General features: G+C 41.5%; 1 protein-coding gene across 2 annotated transcripts; it reads right to left on the bottom strand.

The window, feature by feature from the left end:
- Positions 1–108: 108 nt before the first annotated feature.
- Positions 109–24,086, bottom strand: hivep2b (HIVEP zinc finger 2b). 2 transcript variants are annotated; one of them, XM_047345183.1, is made up of 7 exons: positions 23,939–24,086; positions 8,088–11,950; positions 5,819–5,976; positions 5,493–5,668; positions 3,971–4,069; positions 3,114–3,883; positions 109–2,494 (listed from the first exon to the last, which is right to left on the bottom strand). In XM_047345183.1, the coding sequence occupies exons 2-7, from the start codon at positions 11,850–11,852 to the stop codon at positions 2,102–2,104; spliced, it is 5,361 nt and encodes a 1,786-aa protein (XP_047201139.1). In that variant the 5' UTR covers positions 11,853–11,950; positions 23,939–24,086; the 3' UTR covers positions 109–2,101. The 2 variants fall into 2 exon arrangements, with proteins under 2 accessions (XP_047201139.1, XP_047201137.1); XM_047345181.1 differs by lacking the exon at positions 23,939–24,086 and adding an exon at positions 15,572–15,873.
- Between the last annotated feature and the right edge of the window lie 1,231 nt (positions 24,087–25,317).

Genomic DNA, 25,317 nt, shown 5'->3' with positions numbered 1-25,317 from the left:
TTCTTGTGAAAGCCTTTTCCAATGGGCTCTCATTTAAATCCGAGTTGAGCTTTAAGGGTAGAGAGATTTGGAAGAATTATCAGAAGTAATAAGCCACAACACAGGATATCCTTTTAAAACAATTTTAAATTTAATCTGAAAAAGTAGAGCACCAAACAATAAATTCCTCATAGCACAAAAGAGGCACTCCGTCCAGACTAACCAGTTTTTGACGCAAATAGCAAAACAACAGATTGGCAACTTAGGTTTTCCCCTCAAAGGAAACAAAAAAATCTCACCTTAGAGGTAAAATGATTCGCCCTCTATTTGTTTTACAGGGAATTGCCATTGACATGAGAGGCACAATGCAGTTCGGTGAATATGAATACACACTGATAAAGAACAGAATCTGAATACATACTGTAGGCCAAAGCAGACTTCACTTTCCCTTCACATTTTAAAGCATTTCCAGGCGCCACAGCAACAAATAAAAGGACAAAAAGCGCCACCCATCTCCACGAAAGAAAACTAATTTAAAGCAGTGCACCTTTAAATTGTCTATGTAAACATGACTGAGTAATGGTTGCTTTTAGTTTGAAATGTTTGAATCCAGTCTTGAACTGACAGCCACTTCAAGATAAATGCATTTTTTTTTTTTTAAAGATGAAACACTGTGCTATTCTTCTTATCTCCCTCACGAAACCTCTGCAGATGTTTTACCTCTGAAAGAGATAGAAATCCACACAAAACGTTTTCAGAATACAACACTGCAAAAATAGTTTAAATCATAAAAATACACATATTTACATATACAGAGAAGTAGTAATGTTTTAGAATGAGTGGCTACTTGCAAACTTGAGTTGAAACACTATTAGTCAGGCCGTTAACATTGTTGCTCTATTATTACCTGCAGTAAATGGCATGGATTTATCCAGGTTTGACATGAAAATGCGAAACAGTTCAAGATCGACCGACCATTGTAGCCCCTTGGATTTGTGTGCAAAACATTTCACACAATGACAGACGCGAAAAACAAGAGGAATGTTTCGACAACCACAAGGAAACGTTTTACTCTTTTTTTTTTCCCCACCAGACTCAATGTCAGCTTCATCATCAAACAAAAAAGGGTGAAAGTGCATCTTTAAAACTCATGAAAACACTCATGACCATCTGCATAAGCGAGAAAACAAGCTTAATTAAAGCAACTTCATGAGATCAAAAGCAACGCCGGAGTGGCTCACTGCATAACTGCTGCATAAATACAGATATACCATATAAATAGTTGTCAAATGTTTACCAGTATCAATAAGTGCTTACGTTCTAATATATAAATACATCTTACAGTATTCATAATTACATAATTATTTCCTCTATGGTTGTGCAATAGCAAATCCCATGCATTTTTTTTACCAAGATAAAAACCACGACATTAAGAAAAGAGCAACGTAACATTTAAGATTGCTTCACATAAATCCATCTGTCAAAAAACCCACAAAGCCTTCCCAGAAAGTGCAGCCTCTTCATAGTAAGAGTCCTTGGATGTTGTCCTTACTTAGTTGCAAATACAGAAATGAAGAAAAGCAAAAGAAAAGCAAAAAGAAAGAAAAGGCACATACCCTTGCTGCTTGATCAGAAGCACCAAACTGCACATGAAGCATCTACTTAAAATTTGGTCAGACTGTTTCATAGTACACATACGTTTCCCCTTATAAATAGTCTTTAATTACAGAACTACTGCATCACATCTTGATATGAGTAACAGAAACAACAGTCTATTTTCAAAGTACACACTGCAAAATACACTGCTTGTATGCATCTAAGTAATAGTATATGTTAAGGACATTTGTACAGGACCCATAAATGTTAATTGTTGTGCAATTGTGCGCAAACTACGATCTCACACAAAAAGGCATATTAGCATAATATCTTTCCATATTGCAACTGCACCCAATAATGATTCTTGATCCATTTGCAAAAGATCCTTCAAAGAGTCTCTGTGGAGTTTGATCATGCGAGACCAGGGGAAATGTCATTATATTGCCTCTAATAGGATAAAGACAAGGTGGGCTAAAGGGCTGAGGACGGTTGCAGGTGCAGTGGGTCGTGGGAACAAAAAAAGGTTTCAATGAGGATCTTCTATGGTAATCTTCAGCGAAGCAATGGCTTTCAAGCAGGTCTGAACGCTCTCTTCTTGTCTGCTTTCCCTGGCGGGCAACTCAGGACTTTTGTCGTGGCGGCCCTCGATGTTCTCTTCTCCTGTCTCGGGCCCGTGCAACGATCCCTCCCTGCTGCTGCACAGCTGCCCTTCGCTGCTCTGGGGGCTCGGCTCTGGTGAGGTGCCGGCGTTGGTGCTGGGTGAAGCCGGGGAGTGCAACATCTGGAGCCCTCCGACAGGAACAACGGGGAGCAAAGAGTGGGCCTGCTGCTGGGAGTGAAGTGGGAGGTGGCTGAGGATGTTCTGGTGATGAGAACTGGCAGCACCCAGCTGAGCAGGAGCCAAGGTGCTCCTTTGATCCTGAAACGATATTACTGGCAGGGTTAGCAGCAGTTCCACCGCCAGCATGTGAACATTTATTAGTACAAAATCACAAAGGAATGTAAGATATTTACAAAGAAATACTTGCAAATGAAGCTCTAATGATAGATTGTCTGGGCATCGTTTGGATCAGGATTGAAATGTTGCCACAACATGGTGAGGGGTCATCCTTATAAAGTATTTAGGGTACATTCATAGGATTTTATACAAACAGTTTAGGATGAATCCAAAATTACTTTTACAGAAGCTTACAAAGGCATTTACACCACTTGATGTTTTTCACATTTTACCACATTACAGCCACAAACATCAACGTTTCTTGTTGGGATTTTATAGGATATACCAACACAAAGTAGAGCATAATTGTAAAATTGTAACTTATACTGTTTGATTTTTAACTGTCAGCAGAAGTGCTGACAATTGTGCAGCTCCATCACTTTTACGTTCACCTTAAATCTCACTGTTTTGTGTTGGTCTATAACTTAACCCCCTCCCCCCAAAATACATGGAAGTTTGTGACTGTGTCACGACAAAATGTGAATGTAAGTAAACTTTTGCAAGACCGTGTAGCAGAGATGCATAAGGAACAAACTATTACCATTTCAAAAACCTGTTGCTGTTGAACCATCTCCATCTTAGCCTGGTGTCTGGTTTTATCACAGCTGCCTTTATGTTGGTGCGAACCTCTGCGCGGTGACACAGCCCTCAACACAACCCTCTGCCTGCCCCTCACAGAGGATTCTCGCTTTCCTGCTACCTCTGTCCCAGGAGACATTGGTCGTTCCAACGAGACTGGGGATGGATGTTGGATGGATTTGAAGATGGGTGATCCGGGCCTCAGTGGCGAGGAGTCCCACCTTGGTGAAGAGCGACCTCGTGGGGACAGCTCCCGCCTCGGGGATGGATACCGTAGCCGTGAAGGAGAAGGCTCCCTGATTGGAGATTCCCAACCAGGAGACAGCAGATACGAAGAGTAAGGGTCAAAAAGGAGACTGGTCTGGTCCAGTGGCAGCATAGTTAGAGAGTCTTCATCCACAGACTTCTCCCTCTGTTCTGTTGTGAGGGCAAAACGATTATCCTGGCCAGAGGATTGCTGATGGATGTCTGGTCCAGCTGGTGTGGTTAGGGAGCAACCATGGATGGCAGAGCTGGCAGTAACGGACTCCGAGGTCACTCCACATGGCTGAGGACTTGTACTTCTTGAATGCAGCTTTGGGGTGAAGTCTCCCTCATACTCATCATCCTCTTCATCTTCCTCATCTATTTCATCTGCTTCTTCATCCATGCCTTCAGAGTCCTCAGCATCTGAGAACTGATGTTTGGTGGTTGCTGCCACATCTGTCTTGGATTCTTGTTGGATGTTGTCCGCTTTAAAAGACCCATCAAATAGTTTAGAAGAATTTATTGCAGTATACAACAAGACATATGCCAGAGTATTACACCTTAAGGTCTTACCATGTTCCTGTATGTCTGTGTCATCCATTGTCACTGAAACTCCCAGTTCAAGACATTTCTTCATGTGCGCCTTTGACTTCATATGTTTAGTCAGGTTTCCTGTTGAGAAAAGGTAAATGTTTGTCCTTTGTTTTCTCAAATAAAAGGATAACTACAATACAAAGAGATGAAGCAATTAGAATGCTTACAAATTAATACCAATAATCTTTTCACATTTTGTCACATTACAACCACAAAGCTTCAAAGTGTTTTACTGGGGTCTTACCAAGACATGGAAGTGTCTTGACCAAGAAAAATCTGAAAAGTGTGGCACACATTTGTATTCAGCCCCCCAGAGACATTACTTTGTAGAACAACCTTTTGCTGTAGTTACTACTGCAAATCTTTAGGGCTATGAGTCTACTAACTTTGCCATCTGAACTCTGACATTTGGTCCACTTTTCTTTGCAAAATAGCCCAAGCTTAGTCAGACTAAATGGACAGCATCTCTGACCAGCAATTTCTACATCTTGCAACGAGCCATTTTAACATAAATATGCTTTGATCAAAAGCATTCCACAGTAGCTCTCCCTGTATGTTTAGAGTCATCATCCTGATTGAAAATGAGTTTCTGACCAGCTTCCCTGTCTCGCCTGAAGAAAAGCATCCCCGCAGCATAATGAAATAGCTTTTTCCATATAGGCTGAAAAATTCAGATTTGGTCTCACCAGAAGAGAGCACCTTCCTTCACATTTTTACTATGTCCTCTACATGGCTTGTGGCTTTAAATTGGGCTTTCCTATGGTTTTATTTCAACAATGGTATTCTCCTTGCCACTCTTCTATAAAAGCCAGATATGTGGAGCATTGATGGAAACTTGGATCTCTGCATATTCTCCAGAGTTACCATGGGTATCTTGACTGCTCCTCTATTAATGGTCTTCTTTCCCTGCTTGTCAATTTAGGTGGATAACCACATCTTGGCAGATTTTCAGCTGTGGACTAAACACTGCTCTGTGAGATGTTCAGCGGTAGGATATTGTTTTATAAACTAACTTTGCTTTAAACATCTTCACAACTTTATGCCCGAGCTGTCTGGTGCGTTCCTTGGGCTTCATAATCCTGTTTGTTCACTAATTAGATTACTTCTAAAGGCTGTATTTTTATTTTTTTTAGGGGGGGTTATCAGATCAATGAGGACTGAATACAAATCCGAGTCACACTTTTCAGATTGTTATTTGTAAGAAATGTTAAAAACCTGTATTATTTTCCCACCTCTTCAAAATCATGTGCAACATTATGTTGGTCTATCACATAACTAAATGAGATCAAATGTAATCAGTTGCTGATATTGCACAATCCTGCCACACCTCCGACAACAACACAAACTACAGGATGTTTGCGAGTGTAGCAAATTGTATGTTCTACATTTGATTTCGGCAAGTTCTATTTAATAGATTTCTTCCATCAACAACTTACAGGATTCGTTTTCGACTACCACCGTAGTTTCTATAATTCACTAATTCATAATAAGAAGTACCCACCTTTGGTTTTGAAGGCAAAGTTGCAAACCCTGCAGATGTACGGTCGCACATCTGTATGGGTCCGGATGTGCTTTTTCAGCATGCTTGGCTTCTTACAGCGAATACCACACTCCTCACAAATGTATTTCCCCCGGCCTCGACCTCTGACGTACACATAGTCTTCATTGGACTTATACCTTAAAAAGACAACATATAGCATTTCTATTTTTAGTTTTGAACAGGAAACAAACAGCATAGGTTGCTTTTGCATGCAGTTAGTATACCTAAAAATAACTGGAGCACAAATTACATTGACAAATGTTACAAGAACTTGTGTGCTGACTGACCCTCCTTCGAAGATCTTAACTCGTGTTGGCACTGCCTGGTTTGCAGAGGCCTCCCTCTCTTTCCACTCCTCCTTGGCTGTTTTAGCTCTGCAGCTGATGTCTTTCACCTTCTTCCCATAGGTGATGTCCACCTCTTTGGGCTCCGGTTTCCTTTGCAACTGAATCAGATGAATACACACCGCATTACCACCCGTTCGATGTGGGCAAAGAATCGACAGTGTAATGTGATGCGTCCAATATAAAGTGTCACGCATGGTGTTACACGGCATGTTTTGCAAACATGTGATTTGCTGCACCCTGGGAAAAGCCCACTGCAGGCAACATAGAGTTTTGCCTTAATGTATCTTTAAACTTCTTTAAAAGGGATAGTGTAGGATATTTAAAGTCAGGTTCTGTGAGAAAAATGTAAGCAGTCAATATCTTACCTGCAGCAGATTATTCACTTCATTTTGTATACAAACCAGTCCCAGTGGAACCTTCCTTCTGAATATATGATCACTCTAATTCCGAATTTTACTCTGAATAGGAATGTCAAGGCGGTTGTTAGCAATTCAAAGCGCCAACCAGACCATTGCGCACCTTTCTCGACCCTGGTTTTGTTGTGCAAGTATACTGTATGCTCCACTCATGGCTGCTACATGTGTGCTCTTTCTCCTGCGTTGTTTTACAAGCTTTTCCTGTGCTACCACGAGCAATGCAGCTCGTGGTAGCGTTGCTCAGAGCCATCAGAGCCATCAAAGAGGAATGTGCAAAATTGGAAAAGATGCTTCTCTTAAAATACTTTTTTTTACATTTCTAAGTGAAGGCAGAATCAGAGTCTCATAAAATGATTATTTTTAATGGAAAGCCAGATATTTTAGGCAGTGCTGCTATCCAGTTAGTGTAGACAGCTAGCGATGCAGAAATTGCTTGTTGTTGTGTTGGGATTTGGGTTTGAAAGCTAAAGCTAAGAGTTAGTCCAAGTGGGGCTAAGATCAAAGCAGACTTATGTCGTCTTTTAGAAACTCCTATTATTGACACATCATGGTGGCTTATCCAAACAGTATTTTATGATCCTTTAAACCAACCTAATGTTTACAATGGATAATTTACACTGAAGCCAAATGTTATTTACATGGGAAATGTAGGCTGGAGGCAGTGCAACACCAATGATCTTCCTGTGTGAAACATGCAAACAAAACATGTAGAGTTTACATTTATGTTTAAAAAAGCTAAATTATTATAGTAGTTAAAGTGAACCTTACTTTTAAATTGCTTTACATTAATGGACAGTTCATCTGACAAGAATCCTTTCTACTTGTTTGGTTCTCAATACGACTAACACAGGAAGATAATTTGTAATGCATAACCTCGTACCTCCAGCACCTGTATAAATAACCAACTAATGCAAACCCCTATCTCAAAAAACATCATAGTAGTCTATGCAAATGCTGTTTTATGACTCTTTAAACAATTATTACATTTGGATTCCACAGTTATTTACACAGAAGCTGATGGTTATTTACATGGGAAAGACAGGAGGCTGTGAACATACAGTGATCTTCCTGTGTGAAACATATACTGAGAACAGAACATGTAAAGCATTTTCAGCTGCAGTTACATTAAATATAAAAAGCAATAATGCGTCAATTAAACCACTATAATGGGTTTATTTTAGAGAAAAGACAATTGTGTAAACCACCATTATTATGATTTAAGATGCTCCTTTGGTCTTGGGCCCTCCTGGACTAGTTTCTAGCTTTAGCCTCCAAGTGTAAAGAATGGAGAGTTATCTACTGCAGGTCAGATATTAACTGTTTCCAACCTTTTATATGAATCTTACTTAAAAAAAATAAAACACCGAATTACCCTTTTAAAGTCAACCCCAGTACATAGAAGAGAAAATAGGCACCCTGATATAAAGCTTTGGAGTTGAACATTTCTTATCATTTTTCAAAATACAAGTTCGTGTGTTCCAAAAATGAATGAAAAACAAGAGATAAATCAAATTAAACTCTCCAGAACCTTCTGCCAAATCATTGAGGTACACAGGTTTCCAGTTTTTGGGTAAAATTGCCCTTCAAACCACGTGCATTTCGAACCATTGTCTCTTGCCGGGATGAAAAGCTATCAGCACAGTTCGAGGTACTAATTTATCTAATCATTTAAAAAAACAGATGAAATCAGTAAAACCAATTACATATTCTATAAAAGACACTTTCCCCTCAGGTAACCTGAGATTGAGTATTTTTTGCTTTTTCAGTTCAAACAGATGGGATAATTTACTCACCTGTTCCATGGTCTGTCTCCAGAGGATGAGGGATGAAACTAGTTTTCCCGTGCCAGGTTGGCACATTGCAGCTACTGAGTATATAACCTTGTCTCCCCTCTGTCTGGACTGCAGCAGACCCAGAGCAATGCTGGTACTCAGTTTCAGGGGATTGGGATTGTGAGAGCTAACGCACCATGTTGCATACACGGACGCAAAAGGGGTGTCGACCTGTGAGCAACTCTGCTTTGTGTAGTTGAGGTAACACCAGCTCACGCCTGTCGTCGTGCGGAGGCTTGGAAACTGAGAGAGTCTTGAATGTTCTGCGCCTGAGATCATGGTGTCTTGACTGGTACCCAGCTGGGCCACAACATCCATCTGCACCCGTTCACTTGCTTTGCTGCCTGATATGACAGAGTAAGGGGGTGAGCTTGTTTCCAGGGAGCTACTTTCCATAGCGCTTTCAGAGTCATTAGGCTCAGTCACTTTTTGATGTGTAATGAAGGAAGTCCTGCTTGCATCCCCTATGACATGTGTTGACGCAACCTCCATCTCTGACCTGCACCCCTTCTCTTCACTCAAATGGCATTTCCCTAACTCTACAGCACTCAGCTCCTCCACGATTTGCCCAAACATTCTCTCCTCCTTCACTCGTTTTTGCTGCTTCACCTCCATGAATAGGTCCAAGCTGCTGGCAGGGGAAAGCATCCGCTTGTTTGCTCCCCCACTCGAGGCATTAGTAGTTGATATAGTTCTGGAGGTCAGAGACAGAGGGATGCCTGTCTTTAGTTTGGCTGATGACAAATCCAGGGCCTCAATACGGATGGTGTTAACTGTAGGCTGCTTTGAGAATGCATTATGAGGATCAAGATTTCCAGACAAGCGTGAGATTTTACTCAGGTGGGGGGACGTTGTGGAGCTAATGCTCTCATACTGATTGTCAAAGATCTGTGATAATGAGGTGTACGTGATACTGCCAAAGGACGGCACGTATGTCTGAATTCTAACAGGAACTACTAGGCTAGGATTAGGTAGTTGGGGAAATGCGTTCCCAACAGAAATTATTGGCAAAGTCTGTGGCAGAACAGTGGCTGCTGCAAATGGAGGTGAGGTGTTGCTGAGGTACTGTGAAAGCACTTGTGAGGGGACTTGTGTAACTTCAGTATCCATATTCAGTGACTCCTGTCGCACCAAGTTTCCCCTCCTTCTCTCCTTTACAGCACTGATGTCCACGTATCTAACTTTGGAGGTTGGAGAAAGGCTGCCATAGTCAAATGATATGCTGCGAACCTCTGGGAACTCCTTGTGCAAGTTGCACGGCGCCTGCTCTGAAGAGGAGCGTCTCATTTCATGCTGTTGACGCTGGCTAAGCACAGAGAGGGAGTGCCCACACCCTGGCACAGCTAAGAGCTCTAGAGATTTGCCAAATTCATCTTGCCTGCCTGGAGAGGTTGATTTCAAGCTCTCCTCTCTGTCAAAGGAAAAAGTGGAGCTATAGGATAAGTTACTGTCCTGGCTCGGGCTGCGGGACAGACTGGTGCAAGCGGACTCAAAACTTGATTCACCAGAGGAGTGCTCGATTTCAGCCAAGCGAAGCCGTTTTTTCTTGGGAGGGAGCTTTTCTGGAGGGAATTGTGCTAACGTTTCACTCCTTTGAGGCCACTGAAACTCCTCAATGTGTTTCTCTGGCTCCTTCATGGGCACCTCCGGAGCTTTTTCTGGACTGTCAGGCTCAACTGTGACCCTAATTTCTGGGACTTGTATATTTGGCTGTCGCACAAGTTTGGGCCCAAGCAGAACTGACTGGCTTAATCTCATGTCCCGTTCCATTTCAAACAATTCACTGGCCTCCATTGCTTGTAAGGAAGACATAGTTTCCAGTCGTTGACTATAATATTTGAAAGATTCTGACAGGTCAGTATGAGGCCTGTTTATTGAGTTTGTGTGCTGGATAACTGAAATTACATTGCCTAGGTTTTTTCTACCTGATATGTCAAGGTTCATTGATATGTCCATATCACACCTGTCCAAATGTCCCCTACCTAAAGCTATTATCCCCATTGCAGCTTGCTTTATATCATAGTCCTTGCCTGAATCAAACATTTCCTCACACTGCTTTTGATGCCCCTCATATTGCCCTAGCAAGTCCTCCTCCTCCCTCTTCTCTTTGCGACGCTTGCGTGTTGCCAGGTCCATTGAATGTTTGTGTGGAGTCGTACCAAGTGCCAAAGACGTGCAGCTTTCCATGTCCAACCCAGAGTGAGAAGCCTCAGTAATTTTTCCATGGCTCTCAGCTTCAGTGTGACCATCATGCACAGACAGCTCAAAAGCACCTTGACGTTTTAGTCTCCTCATCCCCCCTGTGCTGGCTCTTTCATCAAATGAGTGGCTCCCTCTGAGGGTTTGTGGCATTGTCAGACACACGGCTGAGGATGTTGGCATTGAGTTGCTTCGGATCAGAGGCCCCATGTCACAGCCAGCGTCTAACTGAGACTCTTTAAACTCCTCCTTTAGAAATGATTTGGTGTTTATTTTGATTGATTCAACTGCATCTTTTTCTTGAGTGAAAACACGGGACACACCTTTCTCAGAGCATTTCTCAAAACGTTCCCCAGATTCATAAGATGATGTCTGCTTTGGGCTTGGCCGATAACACTTCCCGAACATGATTTCTTGATAGGACTTTGCATTAGTGTTTGGAGGTCCGGTCTGATGCTCCGAACTCTCGGAGCGTGAGAAGTAGCCTGAGTCCGTGCTGCCCTTGCTGGATTGACTTGGAAGGGACAGATTTTGCTCCGAGTCGCCACTTCTCTTTTCAGACAGCCGAAGCGCAAGCCTCTGCTTGATAGTGGAAGATTGGATTGCACGACTGGCCTCGGCTGTGACAGGAGATGCATTGATTTCTAGTGGTTGGGATGAACCATCCTGACCTGACATTGATGTGGCTCCCTTTTTTTGAGCAATGAGGTTTAGCACTTTTACAGCAGTGTTATCTGATCCCTCCATTGGAGAGTCCAGCAGCAGCAGTGGGTCATTAAGAGTGTCCTCGTCCGTGTCCGTGCTTTGCTCAGCATCAGAAAATAACTCTCCTTCCCCTTCAATAGACCCCTGCTCCATATTGGCATTGTAAGACCCAAGCTCTGATAATGGCACCGTTCCAGCTTTGACTGAGTGAGCATGGGACTTTCTGTGTTTGTACAGGTTACTCTTGGTTTTGAAGGAGAACCCACAGGGGACACATGGATAGGGCCGTTCCCCAGTGTGGGAGCGAATATGTTTCTTAAGAACACTGGGTTTGGCACATGCCCTGCCACAGTAATCACATACATACTTTCCTGACTTTTGTGGTTTTTGCTCCACCTTAGCTGTCGCTTCTGACAGCTGGTCTATCCCTGAATGGGAACACTGTTGCTGGACTTCAGTTGAAGCGGATGACTTCTTTTGACTCAAAGATCCTGGCGACTGTGCTAAAGCTTTTTGTCTGCCAACAGAGAAGGGTTTTGTGGGCTGTGGCGGATATGAAGACACCTCATAGTCTGGATGGCTTGAGGACAGGGCTTTTGAGAACTGATCTTCAAATTGCTGAGATTTCCCTGAGTCAGATATTTTACTAAAACTACACATGTCTCTGCTCTGAACTTCTTCTGATTCTTGGTGCCACCCTTTGCTTTCTGATTCAACTGAATGTCTCAGAACAGCTTCTGATGTGCCTTTTTTCTTTGCAATCTTTCTCTCCTGACCCTCAGCGCAGCCCTTCGCCCCTGCAGGAGCGTTGAGTGACTCCATGAATCCAATGAGTTCACTTGTGATAAATTTTTAAGGACGGTATATGTTGTATAACCTTAGTGATATTAACATATACATGAGCAGCAGGGAGGCGTCACCTGGAAGAATAAAGAAAGAAAACAAGTTTAGAAATTCCAAATACGGATGTCAAAATACAAACTAGTAACACAGAAAAAAAAGTCATTTCAATAAACTGAAACATATTTTAAGATGTTTCTCAAAGCATTCCCACACAAAACTGGAATGTAAAATGTTAAATAAGCTCAATGGCAGCAGGAATGGAAAAAATTAGTCTCTTTCCAAGTGTTTCCTGTCTAAACCCTGTCAAACATCCCAAATTTCATGAAACCATAAATGATGCATAAATCAGCTATGTGAAACCACAAGAACCACAAATGAATATAAGTTTATATTTTGTGGACGAAAGAGTGTGTGTGCAAGTGGTACATGAGTGAGCCAATTTCAAAATTAACATCTTAATCTCACAGCATGAAGACATCATCCAACACATGATCACTTGGTAGAAATACAGTATTTGAACTCTATTGGAAGCTTATCCAGTCTGTCACAGTTTAAAATGAATTTAATTTATACTGAGATCCATTCATTCAAAAGTTGTATTTACTTTAGGATAGACAATATTCGCAACAGGCTATGAAACGTTTCACTGAATAACAAAATAAAGAGGAATATATACCAGTCTAGCCATTTTGTGTCGAATTGATACTTTTCTCTCTAATATTCTATCATTATTTATGTCAGTGAATAAAAACGTGATTTGAAATTTTAACTTTAGGCTGATCTGTGTTTTAATTTTGTTTTTGAGGTCTTCCTGTGGGGAAACAGCTCGTCTTTATTGAGGTTCTAGAGCTAATTATCCCATATTATTAGTAAATCTCAATGAGAAGCACCTAACCTTTACGTTTTCTGAAGTATTTCAACTCCACTTTGCTGCCAGTTACTTTACTTAAGTAGGATTTCTAAAGTGGGGCTCATTCTTAACAGGGAAGGGTCCTGTGGACAATAGTGGGCTGAGCTAAATCTGCACTAATTATGTCACTTTTTGAACTTACTTGTTGAATTTTTACACTAACATGCTGCAGATCCCATGGAAACAATGTACATTGCCCTATATTATTGGACCTGGAAATTTAGCAGTTAATTTTCAAGGGTAATTGCTTTTATGCAAAAAGTTATTTTTTTTCCCCGTACATCTAACATCTAACTGTTCTGCAAGGCCAAAACCTGTTTCTCTTTAAAGACGCAGGTGTTGTGTTAGCATTGAAAGAAACAAAAGCTTTTCTGCTTTAACCTTTACATTTTATCACATGTGCATGATTGAAAAGAAATGTTAACTCTTAGTGAAAGATGTCATTAAATGAACTAATTTAAGTCAAACAGTGAAACTAAAATATTATTTTGATTGTTAATTCAGTTTAATATGGCTTGCAGCATTATGGCATGGCCCACACAATCCTGACAAAGACTGCTGACAGTCCACTGTGGACACCATCCACTAGAAGGTTAAGACAAAAGGTTCTTGCTAAAGATGCTGGTTGCTCACTAAGTGCTGTATTCAAGCATTTTATTGGAAGGTTGAGTGGAAGGAAAAAATCTGGTAAGAAATGGTTCACATACGACAGCAATAAAAGCAGCTTAGAGAGGATATAGAAGTAAATACCATTCACAAACTGTAAACTTTAGCTTTAAGTCGGGACTTCAAGAGCCACCACACACAGATATATCGAGGACAAGCGCTACAACGGTCACATTCCTGGTGTTAGGCCACTTCTGAACCAGAAACGACATCAGAAGTGTCTTACAAGGTCTAGTGAGAAAGAGGACAAGAATGTTGCTTAGTGGTCCAAAAGTCCTCTTTTGAAATGAAACTGGCCCAGCCTAAACCCCAAAGAGAAACTATTAAGTATTGTCAAGAGCAAAATGACAGATAACAGACCCAACAATGCAGGTGAGCTGAAGGCAACACCTTGGCAACGCCACAGACTGATCGCCTCCATGCCACGCCATGTTGATGCAAGAATTCATGCAAAAGGAGCCCTAACCAAGTAATGAATGTATGTATGAACTGTATAATACATGGACATACTTTTCAGCAGGCCTAAACATTGCATGTCTAAAATCCTTTATATTAGGTCTTATGCAATGTTCACATTTTCTGGGGATCTGAAGCCATAATTATTAAAATGAACAGAAATAAAGGTTTGAAATATATCCACCTGTATGTAAATATAAGTTTCAGTTTCTGAATTGAATTCCTGAAATAAATAATATTTATAATATTCTGATTTACTGAGTTAAACCTGTAAAGCTATTTCTGTTGCCTCCTATTGGACTGAAATCCTTACACCTGTCTGAGCCTACATCGTTGTCTCCTGCACGCTGGGCTACACTGGACCACATGCTGAACTGCATGCAAACACACCTGACTACTTTGTGGTTTAACTTAGCCCCCTTCTCAGCCACATCTTCACCTCACGCCATGAGGATGAGTATCTGAGGACACGTCATTTCCATCTTCTCAGTATCAAATCCAGTGTCCTCACTAATGAGGTTATGTAAGATTATCTGGTTCAAACCCTCTGAGTTCTCCTTAATTAGGACATTCTCCAACTCTAGCTCTGTTGCTCTGGCTCTCCTCCTTTCTTTGTTAGCACAACACACACTGCACAAGCACGAGCCAGAGGATGGGGATCCAAGGTGACTGGAGATGCCCTGAGATGCTTGAAAGCGGTCATGAGGAGGAACTTCTACCTGACAAATAGCATTTCCTTTGTGGTTCGGTAGCTCTGCTTTCAAATAGATTGGCAATTTCTGCAAGCTATTATGAAGCATGGAAAAAGATGGATGCAGAGGCTTGACATATTGGTCTATGTTTTAGTGGTGAGGTTTACAGATAAGGTAAACTAAAGAGAGGCGGGCTGCCAGGGGGGAAACAACATTCAGAGCCCTGGTAGGGAGCTCCCTTTCAAGGTGACCTCATTGGTTAGTTTCCATCCTCTGTGAGCCAGTAGTGGAGGGTAGGGAAATATAGGTGCAGAGTGACAATGAGATAAGACCCTCACAAACAATGCATACCTTTGAAAGTAAAGATGGGGGAGAACCGATGCATCCAAACTCTCACATACAAAGTCGGACTTTTTGCCCCCCTTCCAAATTCCTCAGAGACTGGACAACAAGCACTTACCTATCCCAAAATATGTGACACAGCAGCAATGATGTGGAACAACAGGAGGTAGGTGGGTGGCAGTAGGTGTGTTTCAGGATGAACGTGGGGTGACGGTGGTACAGTATGTTCACATGGATGGAGACGTGATCTCTACAGAATCTTTTGGGGGGTGACATCTCTGACTGCCTTCCACACGCCGGAGAGAACAACGAGCAACCAAATGCTGGCTTATGGAGACCATCGTTATGCTGCCGCATTACATCATTAGAGGCTAAGTTGGCCATTAAAGGGAACAGGCATGAGGACTCATGCTGACAACTAATCCATAAATATCATAAGGAGATGACGGGCTTGAAAACAAACTGGGTGGTAAAACCCTCTGCGGTGCTACCGAGGCAGCAAAGCATAAAGAATAAATCAACAGCTCTTCTCTGCGATCACAATGACAGAAAGCACACAGTGGTGGTGGTGGGGGAGCCTTGGCTCCTACAGCAGCTGGCATTCACAGATCAAATATAATCCTTATACAAACCTGACATTTGAACAGTCCCCCATTCCATGTCGACAGTCATATGTGACATTCCTCATGCTGCCCAGTCCATCTCCCTGTCCTGCTCATGTCCGGGTGAGTCTAACAACAAAAGAAATTAGCAAGGAATAGTCCCATCAGCTGTGAAGCTGCTGGCCGACTGGGTGTACATTAGAAGATCTATTGATGCGAGCAAGTCACCAGAGAAAATACCCAACCGTGACGTGCGGACCCAGGCACAAAAATAGCAAAGGGGCCCTGGGAGGGATTACACAACAGCCCACGTTTAAGGACGCTTTTCCTCTCTCCCTCCCTCCGTCTCTCCATCTCTCTGCGTTTGAAAGCAGAGCAGCAGCTGCCTCATTCCACACACAAAGTGGGGAGGCGGGCTGTCATGATCCAAAGAGCCAAACATCGACTTCATCTACAAAACAGAGATGAAACCAATCAATCAGACCAATTTCCTGTTTCATCAGCTCTGATTGATGATTGGCGGCTCAAACAACGAAAATGTTTTGCTTCCCTTTCATGAAATGCATCAAAACTGAAAACTCCCACAATTTTTGCTCTAAAAATGCATCAACCAAAATAAATTTACAGCTGAAAAGGCATATTTGCATACACTGTATGTAACAGACACATACAGTACCCACAATCTGACATCAAGACATCAGACAAAAACAGTCCCACTTTTAGGTCAGTTACGATAACCAAAACTATTTTATTTGCTAAATGCTAGAATAACAGGAGAGATTTATCAGGAGAGATTAGTATTTGGTACAATTGCCTGTTAAACTATATGACTTGGATCAAACATTCTGGGTTTCCCTCCACATACTTCTCACAATAGTTTACTTAATTTTGTCCTGAAGCCACTTTGTAACTAATTTGGTGATATCCTACCTTCACCCACTTGTACCCAAGCTTTAAGATGTCTTAGGACGTTGCTTAAATATTTCCACATCATGTTCTTTCCTCCTGATTCCATCTGTTTTGTGAAGGGCACCTGTCCCTCAACCCAAGATACACCCACCCCTGTACTTCACACTTATGATGGTGTTTTTTTAGGCTTGCGAGATTTTCCTTTATTCCCTCCAAATGTAAAAATGATCATTATGACCAAACACTTCAATTTTAAAGGTCTTTGTCTAAGTAGATTTTCAAAATATAATCTCACATTTCTCTGTTGCTTTTGGAGATATGGCTTCTTCTTTGCTGAGTGGCCTTTCAGCCCATGTCTCTGTAAGACTTATTTCACTGTTTAAATTGGCAGTCCTGCACCAGCATCTATCAGCATGTTTACAAGACCTTTTGCTTTTGTTCTGGGATTGATATACACATTTTGCAATCAAGCACGTTTATCTCTGGGACACAGAACATGTCTAGTTAATGAACAGTATGATAGCCGGACATTCTTATTGTGCTCATATTTGCATATTACAGTTAGAACAGATGAATGTGTTACCATCAAGGATCTGCAAATTGTACCCCGGATGAACCAGACTTCTGAAGTTCCACAATTTTCTGATTTATTTTGTTTTTTCCATGATGTCAGACAATGAAGCAGTATATTTGAGGGGTGGCCTTGAAATACATCCGCAAGTGTGCCTTCTCTTGACTCAAAAGTTGTAAACTAACCGATCACAAGCTTATAAAGCCATTAAATCATGTGGGCTTTCTCAAAAATGTTAAAAGGCATGGCTGAATTTGAAGAAAGTCTTAAAAAAAATCCTCTTTCTCAGCATCACTGACCTAATACCGGTTAAAAGTGGTGTGTGTCATTTTTACAGTATATAACTGGTTGAAGCTGTATGTTTTGATGCTTTTCTTCTTTGTAATGTGTTATAATCCTCAGGAGAGAAAATCAGAATCGGCCGGTCAAACTTCAAAAATAATTGTTATTGAACAAGAAAACCCTGATTGCTGTATCTCCCCTGCTAAAGTACTGGTCATTCAGATTATCATTCAGTTGTCATAGCCTGTAATCTCTTGTGTTCCGGTCATTCAGGTACATGTATTCATTTCCTTCTATTATCCAGTCTCCTACTGGAATATGTCACCATATGCCGAGAAGAGGAGAAAGGCAGAAGTGTCTCTGAAAGACCCTGATCACATGGTGCCCATACACTCCGAATGTACACTTCCTACACCGTGAATCTATTCAGGAGCTCAGTGAAAAGACAGCATGCGGCTGGATGTCAGGCTGCTGCAAAAACTGACGCTTATTCTGTGTGCTCTGAGACACCCACAGCCTGCTCAGAGCCAGTTCTTCCCGTCACGACAGGATTTGCTTTGTGAATGGAGAGAGTCGTGATGAGGGTGTCATTAACTAGGCGAAAACTAGGACAATACTGTCGATTATGTGCAGCTGCAAACCTGATTCATTGAATATGATCTGTGGGTTCAATGTGACAGCCTATGCATTAATGCGGCAGTGTGTTAAATCTGAAGACTTACTCTAAGCATGATCTTACATTACATTTTATATGCTGTTTGCCTTAATTAGGAGTGGATTGCCACATGTTTCCATTTACAAGTGACGCTGATTTATTCAATTTTTGTCAACGTTAAAATGCCTGCTTCTGTTTTATTTATCCATTTAAAGCCCATTTTACTTACCCGCATCATACAGTCAGTTAGCCTCACTGCATGTTATTTATTGTGTTAGTTAATTTAATCAGGTAATTTGGTAATCCATAAATAAGACACGAAAGTACAGCTTAGCCAGAGCCCACATCAGAAAATAAAATTTTCACATAATTGAGGTATTTTTGGTTTACGAATTACATAATCATTAAACTACTTAACTAAGTGCAGTATGGATTTATATTCAGCATCTTTTCTCTGATACCTTTCAATATCAATCAGAACATAATTAGTCACATAATTGGTAGATAGTGTACAAAAATGTTCTGTATTTTAATCTCAGTATAATTACACCTGTTCTGTGAAGGTTTCAGAGGTTTGTTAAAGAACATTGGTGAATAACATTATCATGAAGACCAAGGAACCCAGCAGACAGGTCAGGGAGGAAGCTGTGGCTTAGGCTTGAAAACAATTCTCCAAGCTTTGAACATCTCACAGAGCTCTGTTAATCAGTCGTCAGAAAAGGCAAAGGGTGAGGAACAACTGCAAACCTGTTAAGGAATGGTAATTCGCCTAAAGTAACTATAGCACCAGCCAAGATGGCCATGGTAACTCTGGAGGAGCTGCAGAAATCCACAGCTCAGGTTGGAGACTCTGTTGACAGAACAGCTCTTGTGAACTCGACAAATCTGACTTTAATGGAAGAGTCAATTTTGGAAGAAGGTCATAAGAAGTCCAGTTTGCATTTTGCCAGAAGCTATCAGGAGGACACAGCAGACATATGGAAGAAGAGATGTAACTTTTTTTATTTACAGTGCCTTGCGAAAGTACTCGGCCCCCTTGAACTTTTCAACCTCTTGCCACATTTCAGGCTTCAAACATAAAAAGATCAAATTCTAGTTTTTTGTGAAGAATAAACAATAAGTGGGACACAATCGTGAAGAAGAATGAAATTTATTGGATGTGTCAAACTTTTTTAACAAATAAAAAACTGAAAAGTGGGGTGTGCAATATTATTTGGCCCCCTTGCGTTAATACTTTGTAGCGCCACCCTTTGCTGCAATTACAGCTGCAAGTCTTGGGGTTTGTCTCTATTAGTTTTGCACATCGAGAGACTGAAATTCTTGCCCATTCTTCCTTGCAAAACAGTTGGAGCTCAGTGAGGTTGGATGGAGAGCGTTTGTGAACAGCAGTCTTCAGCTCTTTCCACAGATTGTCAATTGGATTCAAGTCTGGACTTTGACTTGGCCATTCCAACATCTGGATACATTTATTTGTGAATCATTCCATTGTAGATTTGGCTTTATGTTTTGGATCATTGTCTTGTTGGAAGATAAATCTCCGTCCCAGTCTCAGGTCTCTTGCAGACTCCAACAGGTTTTCTTCCAGAATGGTCCTGTATTTGGCCCCATCCATCTTCCCATCAATTTTGACCATCTTCCCTGTCCCTGCTGATGAAAAGCAGGCCCAAACCATGATGCTACCACCACCATGTTTGACTGTGGGGATGGTGTGTTCAAGGTGATGAGCTGTGTTGCTTTTACACCAAACATATCGTTTTGCATTGTGGCCAAACAGTTCGATTTTGGTTTCATCTGACCAGAGCACCTTCTTCCACATGTTTGGTGTGTCTCCCAGGTGGCTTGTGGCAAACTTTAAACGAGACTTTTTATGGATATCTTTGAGAAATGGCTTTCTTCTTGCCATAAAGGCCAGATTTGTGCAGTGTACGACTGATTGTTGCCCTATGGACAGACTCTCCCACCTCAGCTGTAGATCTCTGCAGTTCATCCAGAGTGATCATGGGCCTCTTGGCTGCATCTCTGATCAGTCTTCTCCTTGTTTGAGATGAAAGTTTAGAGGGATGGCCGGGTCTTGGTAGATTTGCAGTGGTCTGATACTCCTTCCATTTCAATATGATTGCTTGTACAGTTCTCCTTGGGATGTTTAAAGGTTGGGAAATCTTTTTGTATCCAAATCCAGCTTTAAACTTCTCCACAACAGTATCTCGGACCTGCCTGGTGTGTTCCTTGGTCTTCATGATGCTCTCTGCGTTTTGAACAGAATCCTGAGACTATCACAGAGCAGGTGCATTTATACGGAGACTTGATTACACACAGGTGGATTCTACTTATCATCATCAGTCATTTGGGACAACATTGGATCATTCAGAGATCCTCACTGAACGTCTGGAGTCAGTTTGCTGCACTGAAAGTAAAGGGGCCAAATAATATTGCACGCCCCACTTTTCAGTTTTTTATTTGTTAAAAAAGTTTGACACATCCAATAAATTTCATTCCACTTCACAATTGTGTCCCACTTGTTGTTGATTCTTCACAAAAAATTAGAATTTTATATCTTTATGTTTGAAGCCTGAAATGTGGCAAGAGGTTGAAAAGTTCAAGGGGGCCGAATACTTTTGCAAGGCACTGTACATGCAAAACATCACCCTGAACACCCCCTCTCCAAAGGTGCCTACTGGATTTCTGTTTTCAGGTTCCCTGCAGAAACACACTCACATGGGAGATGTGTGTAAATTTCTCATCCACATCGATGCGTCGACTTGAAATGACACGTGAAAATGCCCACCATTTTGGTCCCCTGTCTTCTTAATTTGTTAGAAAGACACATTTCAAACATCAGCGTGCCATGTGTTTCCATTTGGAGCTGAATCAAGGTTTGGCATTCAAAGACAAACATGCAGTTGCTTTGAACACCCTCCTTAGTTTTAATCTGTGGTAATAGTAGGTGAGAACAACTGATCCACAACTGTGAATCGCTGCCTCAGATTTTCACCGGCTTTGTGGGTACATGGCTCAACTTTTTTACTCTTAAGCTTACACAGCCGAACAACAGTTCAGGGCTTACAATGTGTAATGACTTAGCTGAACCTAATCTCACAGCTGAAGTCCAACTCAAACTGCGAGCTTTTATCTGCCGTTTCCTTCGGAATACAGTATTTCTGTGCATAGCAGAAAAAAATACAGTGAATGCATAGACTAAGTATTGACAGTCCCTACATAGAATGAAATTGCAGCGAGTTATTATTAGATGGAGCCTCTGACAAGCAAAAGATGAAATTGAAGCTAACTAACTGCACTGCAGCTCAGATCCATTATGCTGTATTCAGTGTCTAGAGGAGCGGCACTAAAATGGCTGATACTCAATGTGTAGTGAAGGTCAAGTCGCTCGTCTCTATAAATATAATGGTCTGTCCCCCAGGATGTTCCACACACTGCTTGGCATTTCCACTATCCAGAGCTACACTGCAGCTCTGCTGACTGGCTCAAATCTGCCACAGATTTGCATGTGATCGAATGCCTCACATGCACCTGACTACAGGCAGGCCTGATATGATCTTAGTGCTAAAATGGATGGGAGAAGGGGGGTGGGGGAATATTTATGAATGGAAGGAATGAGGTTTTCCTCCCTGGCTCCCTGTAGTGGTGGTCATATGCTGTAGAGAGATATCCCTGACAAGGGTAACTGAACTCCTGCATGTTGAACAAACAGCTGATGCAAACAGCAACACAGAGCACCATGACGCCTGAAAGCCAGCCTCAGCCTCTGCTTCTCCCCTGATGCATCAGTTCATTCAGAAATATTCACCCCGGTGCTCTCTGAAGCCCCGTCATCAGCCGCTTCGTTCGCCTGTGTCTCCAAGCCATCCTCAAAGGAACATATACTCATGCCTTCATTACAGCGGTACCTGAAAATAATCTCACATGATTGTGCGTTTCCATGACAACCATGCCAATGTCTGAAACAGTTTCCCAGTTCCTGTCTACATGTATAATTACTGGCACAGACTACAGCACAAAGACAAAAGAAATGAGCTGACAAAATGGGGTTTAGCTGTGTAATAACACATGATTAGTGCTCTGACAGACATCCCATTTTTGCCACTCTAACAGTTACCTTTGGCATAAAATCAAAGAAGAAAAAGGACAAAATTTAACAGCGCTTTAAAAGCTGCTGTGATTGAGATGCAAGCAATTTGCCTGTGTTCTCTTGAGTGCTAAATATCCTAAAATATATAGAGAAATCAAAGCTCAGTACACTGAACTGAATATATTTGATCTGACTCATTTAAGTATGGCTCTAACAAAAAGTAAATCTGTTTGTCACTAGCCAGGCAAAAGAAAAATGCCAATCTGTCAGCCAGAAAATCTTTCTTTAGCTACCCAGATAACTATGTTTTCAAGAGTTTAGCTCTTTAAATATCTTTTCCTGATACTGTAAAGTGTCTCCCACCTGAAATTCAAAATTTTTCACATTAATCGGACAACGGTGACAAGAAATCCATCCCTAGACGCAGCAAATGCATGAAGGAGAAGAAGGTTCTCTGGTCAGATGAAAACAAAATGGAACTTTTTGGCTCATATTCCAAACCCTTGACAGTGGATGCACCATCCCCACACTGTAGCATGGTGGAGGCAGCATCATGCTGTGGGAATGTGCCCTTCAGAAGGGACAGGGAAGCTCCTCACAACTGATAGGAAGAGGGATGTAAAATACAGGGACGTCCTGGAAGAAAACCTGTTACACTGCAAAAGGCTTGCAACTGGGGTGGAGGTTCAACTTCCAGCAGGACAATGACCATAAACATACAGCCAGAGCTATGATGGAAAGGTTTGAATCAAACCATATCCATGTACTATAACGGCCAAGTCAAAGTTCAGACCTAAACCTAAAGACTTGGAAATTATTGTTCACATTAAGTTCCCATTCAGTCTGACTGAACTTGGGCTATTTGGCCAAAAAAGAATGGTCAAACATTTTAGTCTATAAATGCACAAAGCTGGTAAGGACATACGGCAAAGAGCTTTTAGCTGTAATTGCAGTAAAAGGTGGTTCTACAAAGTATTAACTCAGGAGAGGCTGAATGTAAATGCATGCCGCACTTTTCAGATTTTTCTTCGGAAAAAAAAATCACCTGACATTTTCCTCCCACTTCACAATTGTGTGCTACTTTGTGTTAGTCTATCGAATAAAATCAAAATAAAACAAAGAGGAAAACAAGTAACATCACTGTTTAAAGGGAACTGAACAATTTTGCAAGTACAAATGTTTATGAGATAGAATGATGATGAAGCACAATAACCACTGAATTTCTAAAGTAAACACACATCATAAATAATTTAACATCACTCTTTTGGAATTTGTGGTAAATTATTTTTGGACCAGCTAAATAATAAGGAAAACCCAGTTATTCCCTAATAACACTACACAGGTCCCTTTTAGTCATTAGTTTTGCAAAGGTACAATGCGACTTTATGAAACTAACATGCACTAGGTTAACATCCCATACAATCCTCCTACCTTTCAATGTCAGAGCCTGATATTTAAATACTAAAAAGCATCCAAGAATCAAACCTCTGAGCTTACTTGTATTTTCCAGACTACATGCAGAACAGATGTGACACTGCAGCCATCTCAGCACAGCATCCTGACAGCTCGCTGTTTGTTTTGGGGATCAGCAGCAGTCATGTGCTAGGGGAAAGCCTGAGGAGGAGGGGGGTCTCTGCATGGACGTGAGAACCCCTTGCAAACCCCCCATCTGCACGTCATGGAACATTTGCAGTACAGGGACCTCCCACCTTAAAGGCGTGCAACAGAGAGCAGACACAACAGAGTGATGTGCCCTCCACCCGGCGCTACACCTCGGGTGACAAGCGCGTACCCAGAGCCGATGTGGCTCAGCGGAGCAAAAACAGAGTGCAACGACGGCTTTTAACAAAATGCGGCCCTTCTGTGTGAGAAGATACAGGAGAGCACACTTACCAGTCACCGAGCCACATGGAGACATGGATACAGTGGCGGTTCACAGGAGCGTTAGGGCGACTGGTGTCTTGACTGGGCCCATCTGTGCACAGCAGGAGGTGCAGAGATCCGTTTGTAACCGTCGGAGCTCCCTGTCAAGTGTCCTGCTGCCGTTATAGATGTGGCCAGTAGGGGGCGCCAAATAAGGCAATAACATTTATGGCATTATGAGCATTCAGAAAAGTACGGAAGCCTATTTCTGCTTGGAAGGAAAAAACACTGGCACACGGTCATAATTACAGGTGCTGGTCATAAAATTAGAATATCGTGAACAAATTATTTATTTCAGTACTTCCATTCAAAAAGTGAAACTTGTATATTATATTCATTAATCACACACAGACTGATATATTTCAAATGTTTATTTCTTTTAATTTTTAAGATTATAACTGACACCTAATGAAAACCCGAAATTGAGTATCTCAGAAAATTAGAATATTGTGAAAAGGTTCAATATTGAAGACACCTGGTGCCACATTAACCAGCTAATTAACTCAAAACACCTGCAAATGCCTTTAAATGGTCTCTCAGTCGGTTTCTGTAGGATACACAATCATGGGGAAGACTGCTGACTTGACAGTTGTCCAAAAGATGACTATTGACACTTCGCACAAGGAGGGCAGGACACAAAAGGTCATTGCTAAAAAGTAGCGATGTCAAAATGAGGCTTTTTGAAGCATAGAATCATTTTGAACCATTGTGTCATAAAGTGGTTCACTACCCGAAACTTCATTCAATTCCCTTGGGTGACATCTAGTGGCAGTAGTGATTATTGCACCAAATGAAGCCCTGCGAATGTGATGCACCTTTTGTGTAAATAATAGCACTTATGTACAGGTCCTTCTCAAAATATTAGCATATTGTGATAAAGTTCATTATTTTCCATAATGTCATGATGAAAATTTAACATTCATATATTTTAGATTCATTGCACACTAACTGAAATATGTCAGGTCTTTTATTGTCTTAATACGGATGATTTTGGCATACAGCTCATGAAAACCCAAAATTCCTATCTCACAAAATTAGCATATTTCATCCGACCAATAAAAGAAAAGTGTTTTTAATACAAAAAACGTCAACCTTCAAATAATCATGTACAGTTATGCACTCAATACTTGGTCGGGAATCCTTTTGCAGAAATGACTGCTTCAATGCGGCGTGGCATGGAGGCAATCAGCCTGTGGCACTGCTGAGGTCTTATGGAGGCCCAGGATGCTTTGATAGCGGCCTTTAGCTCATCCAGAGTGTTGGGTCTTGAGTCTCTCAACGTTCTCTTCACAATATCCCACAAATTCTCTATGGGGTTCAGGTCAGGAGAGTTAGCAGACCAATTGAGC

Source organism: Girardinichthys multiradiatus, chromosome 19, assembly GCF_021462225.1.
Source record: "Girardinichthys multiradiatus isolate DD_20200921_A chromosome 19, DD_fGirMul_XY1, whole genome shotgun sequence".
In the NCBI taxonomy this organism is placed as follows: Eukaryota; Metazoa; Chordata; class Actinopteri; order Cyprinodontiformes; family Goodeidae; genus Girardinichthys; species Girardinichthys multiradiatus.
Note: the sequence above shows the minus strand (reverse complement) of the source record. Positions and strands in the feature narration are given on the sequence as shown.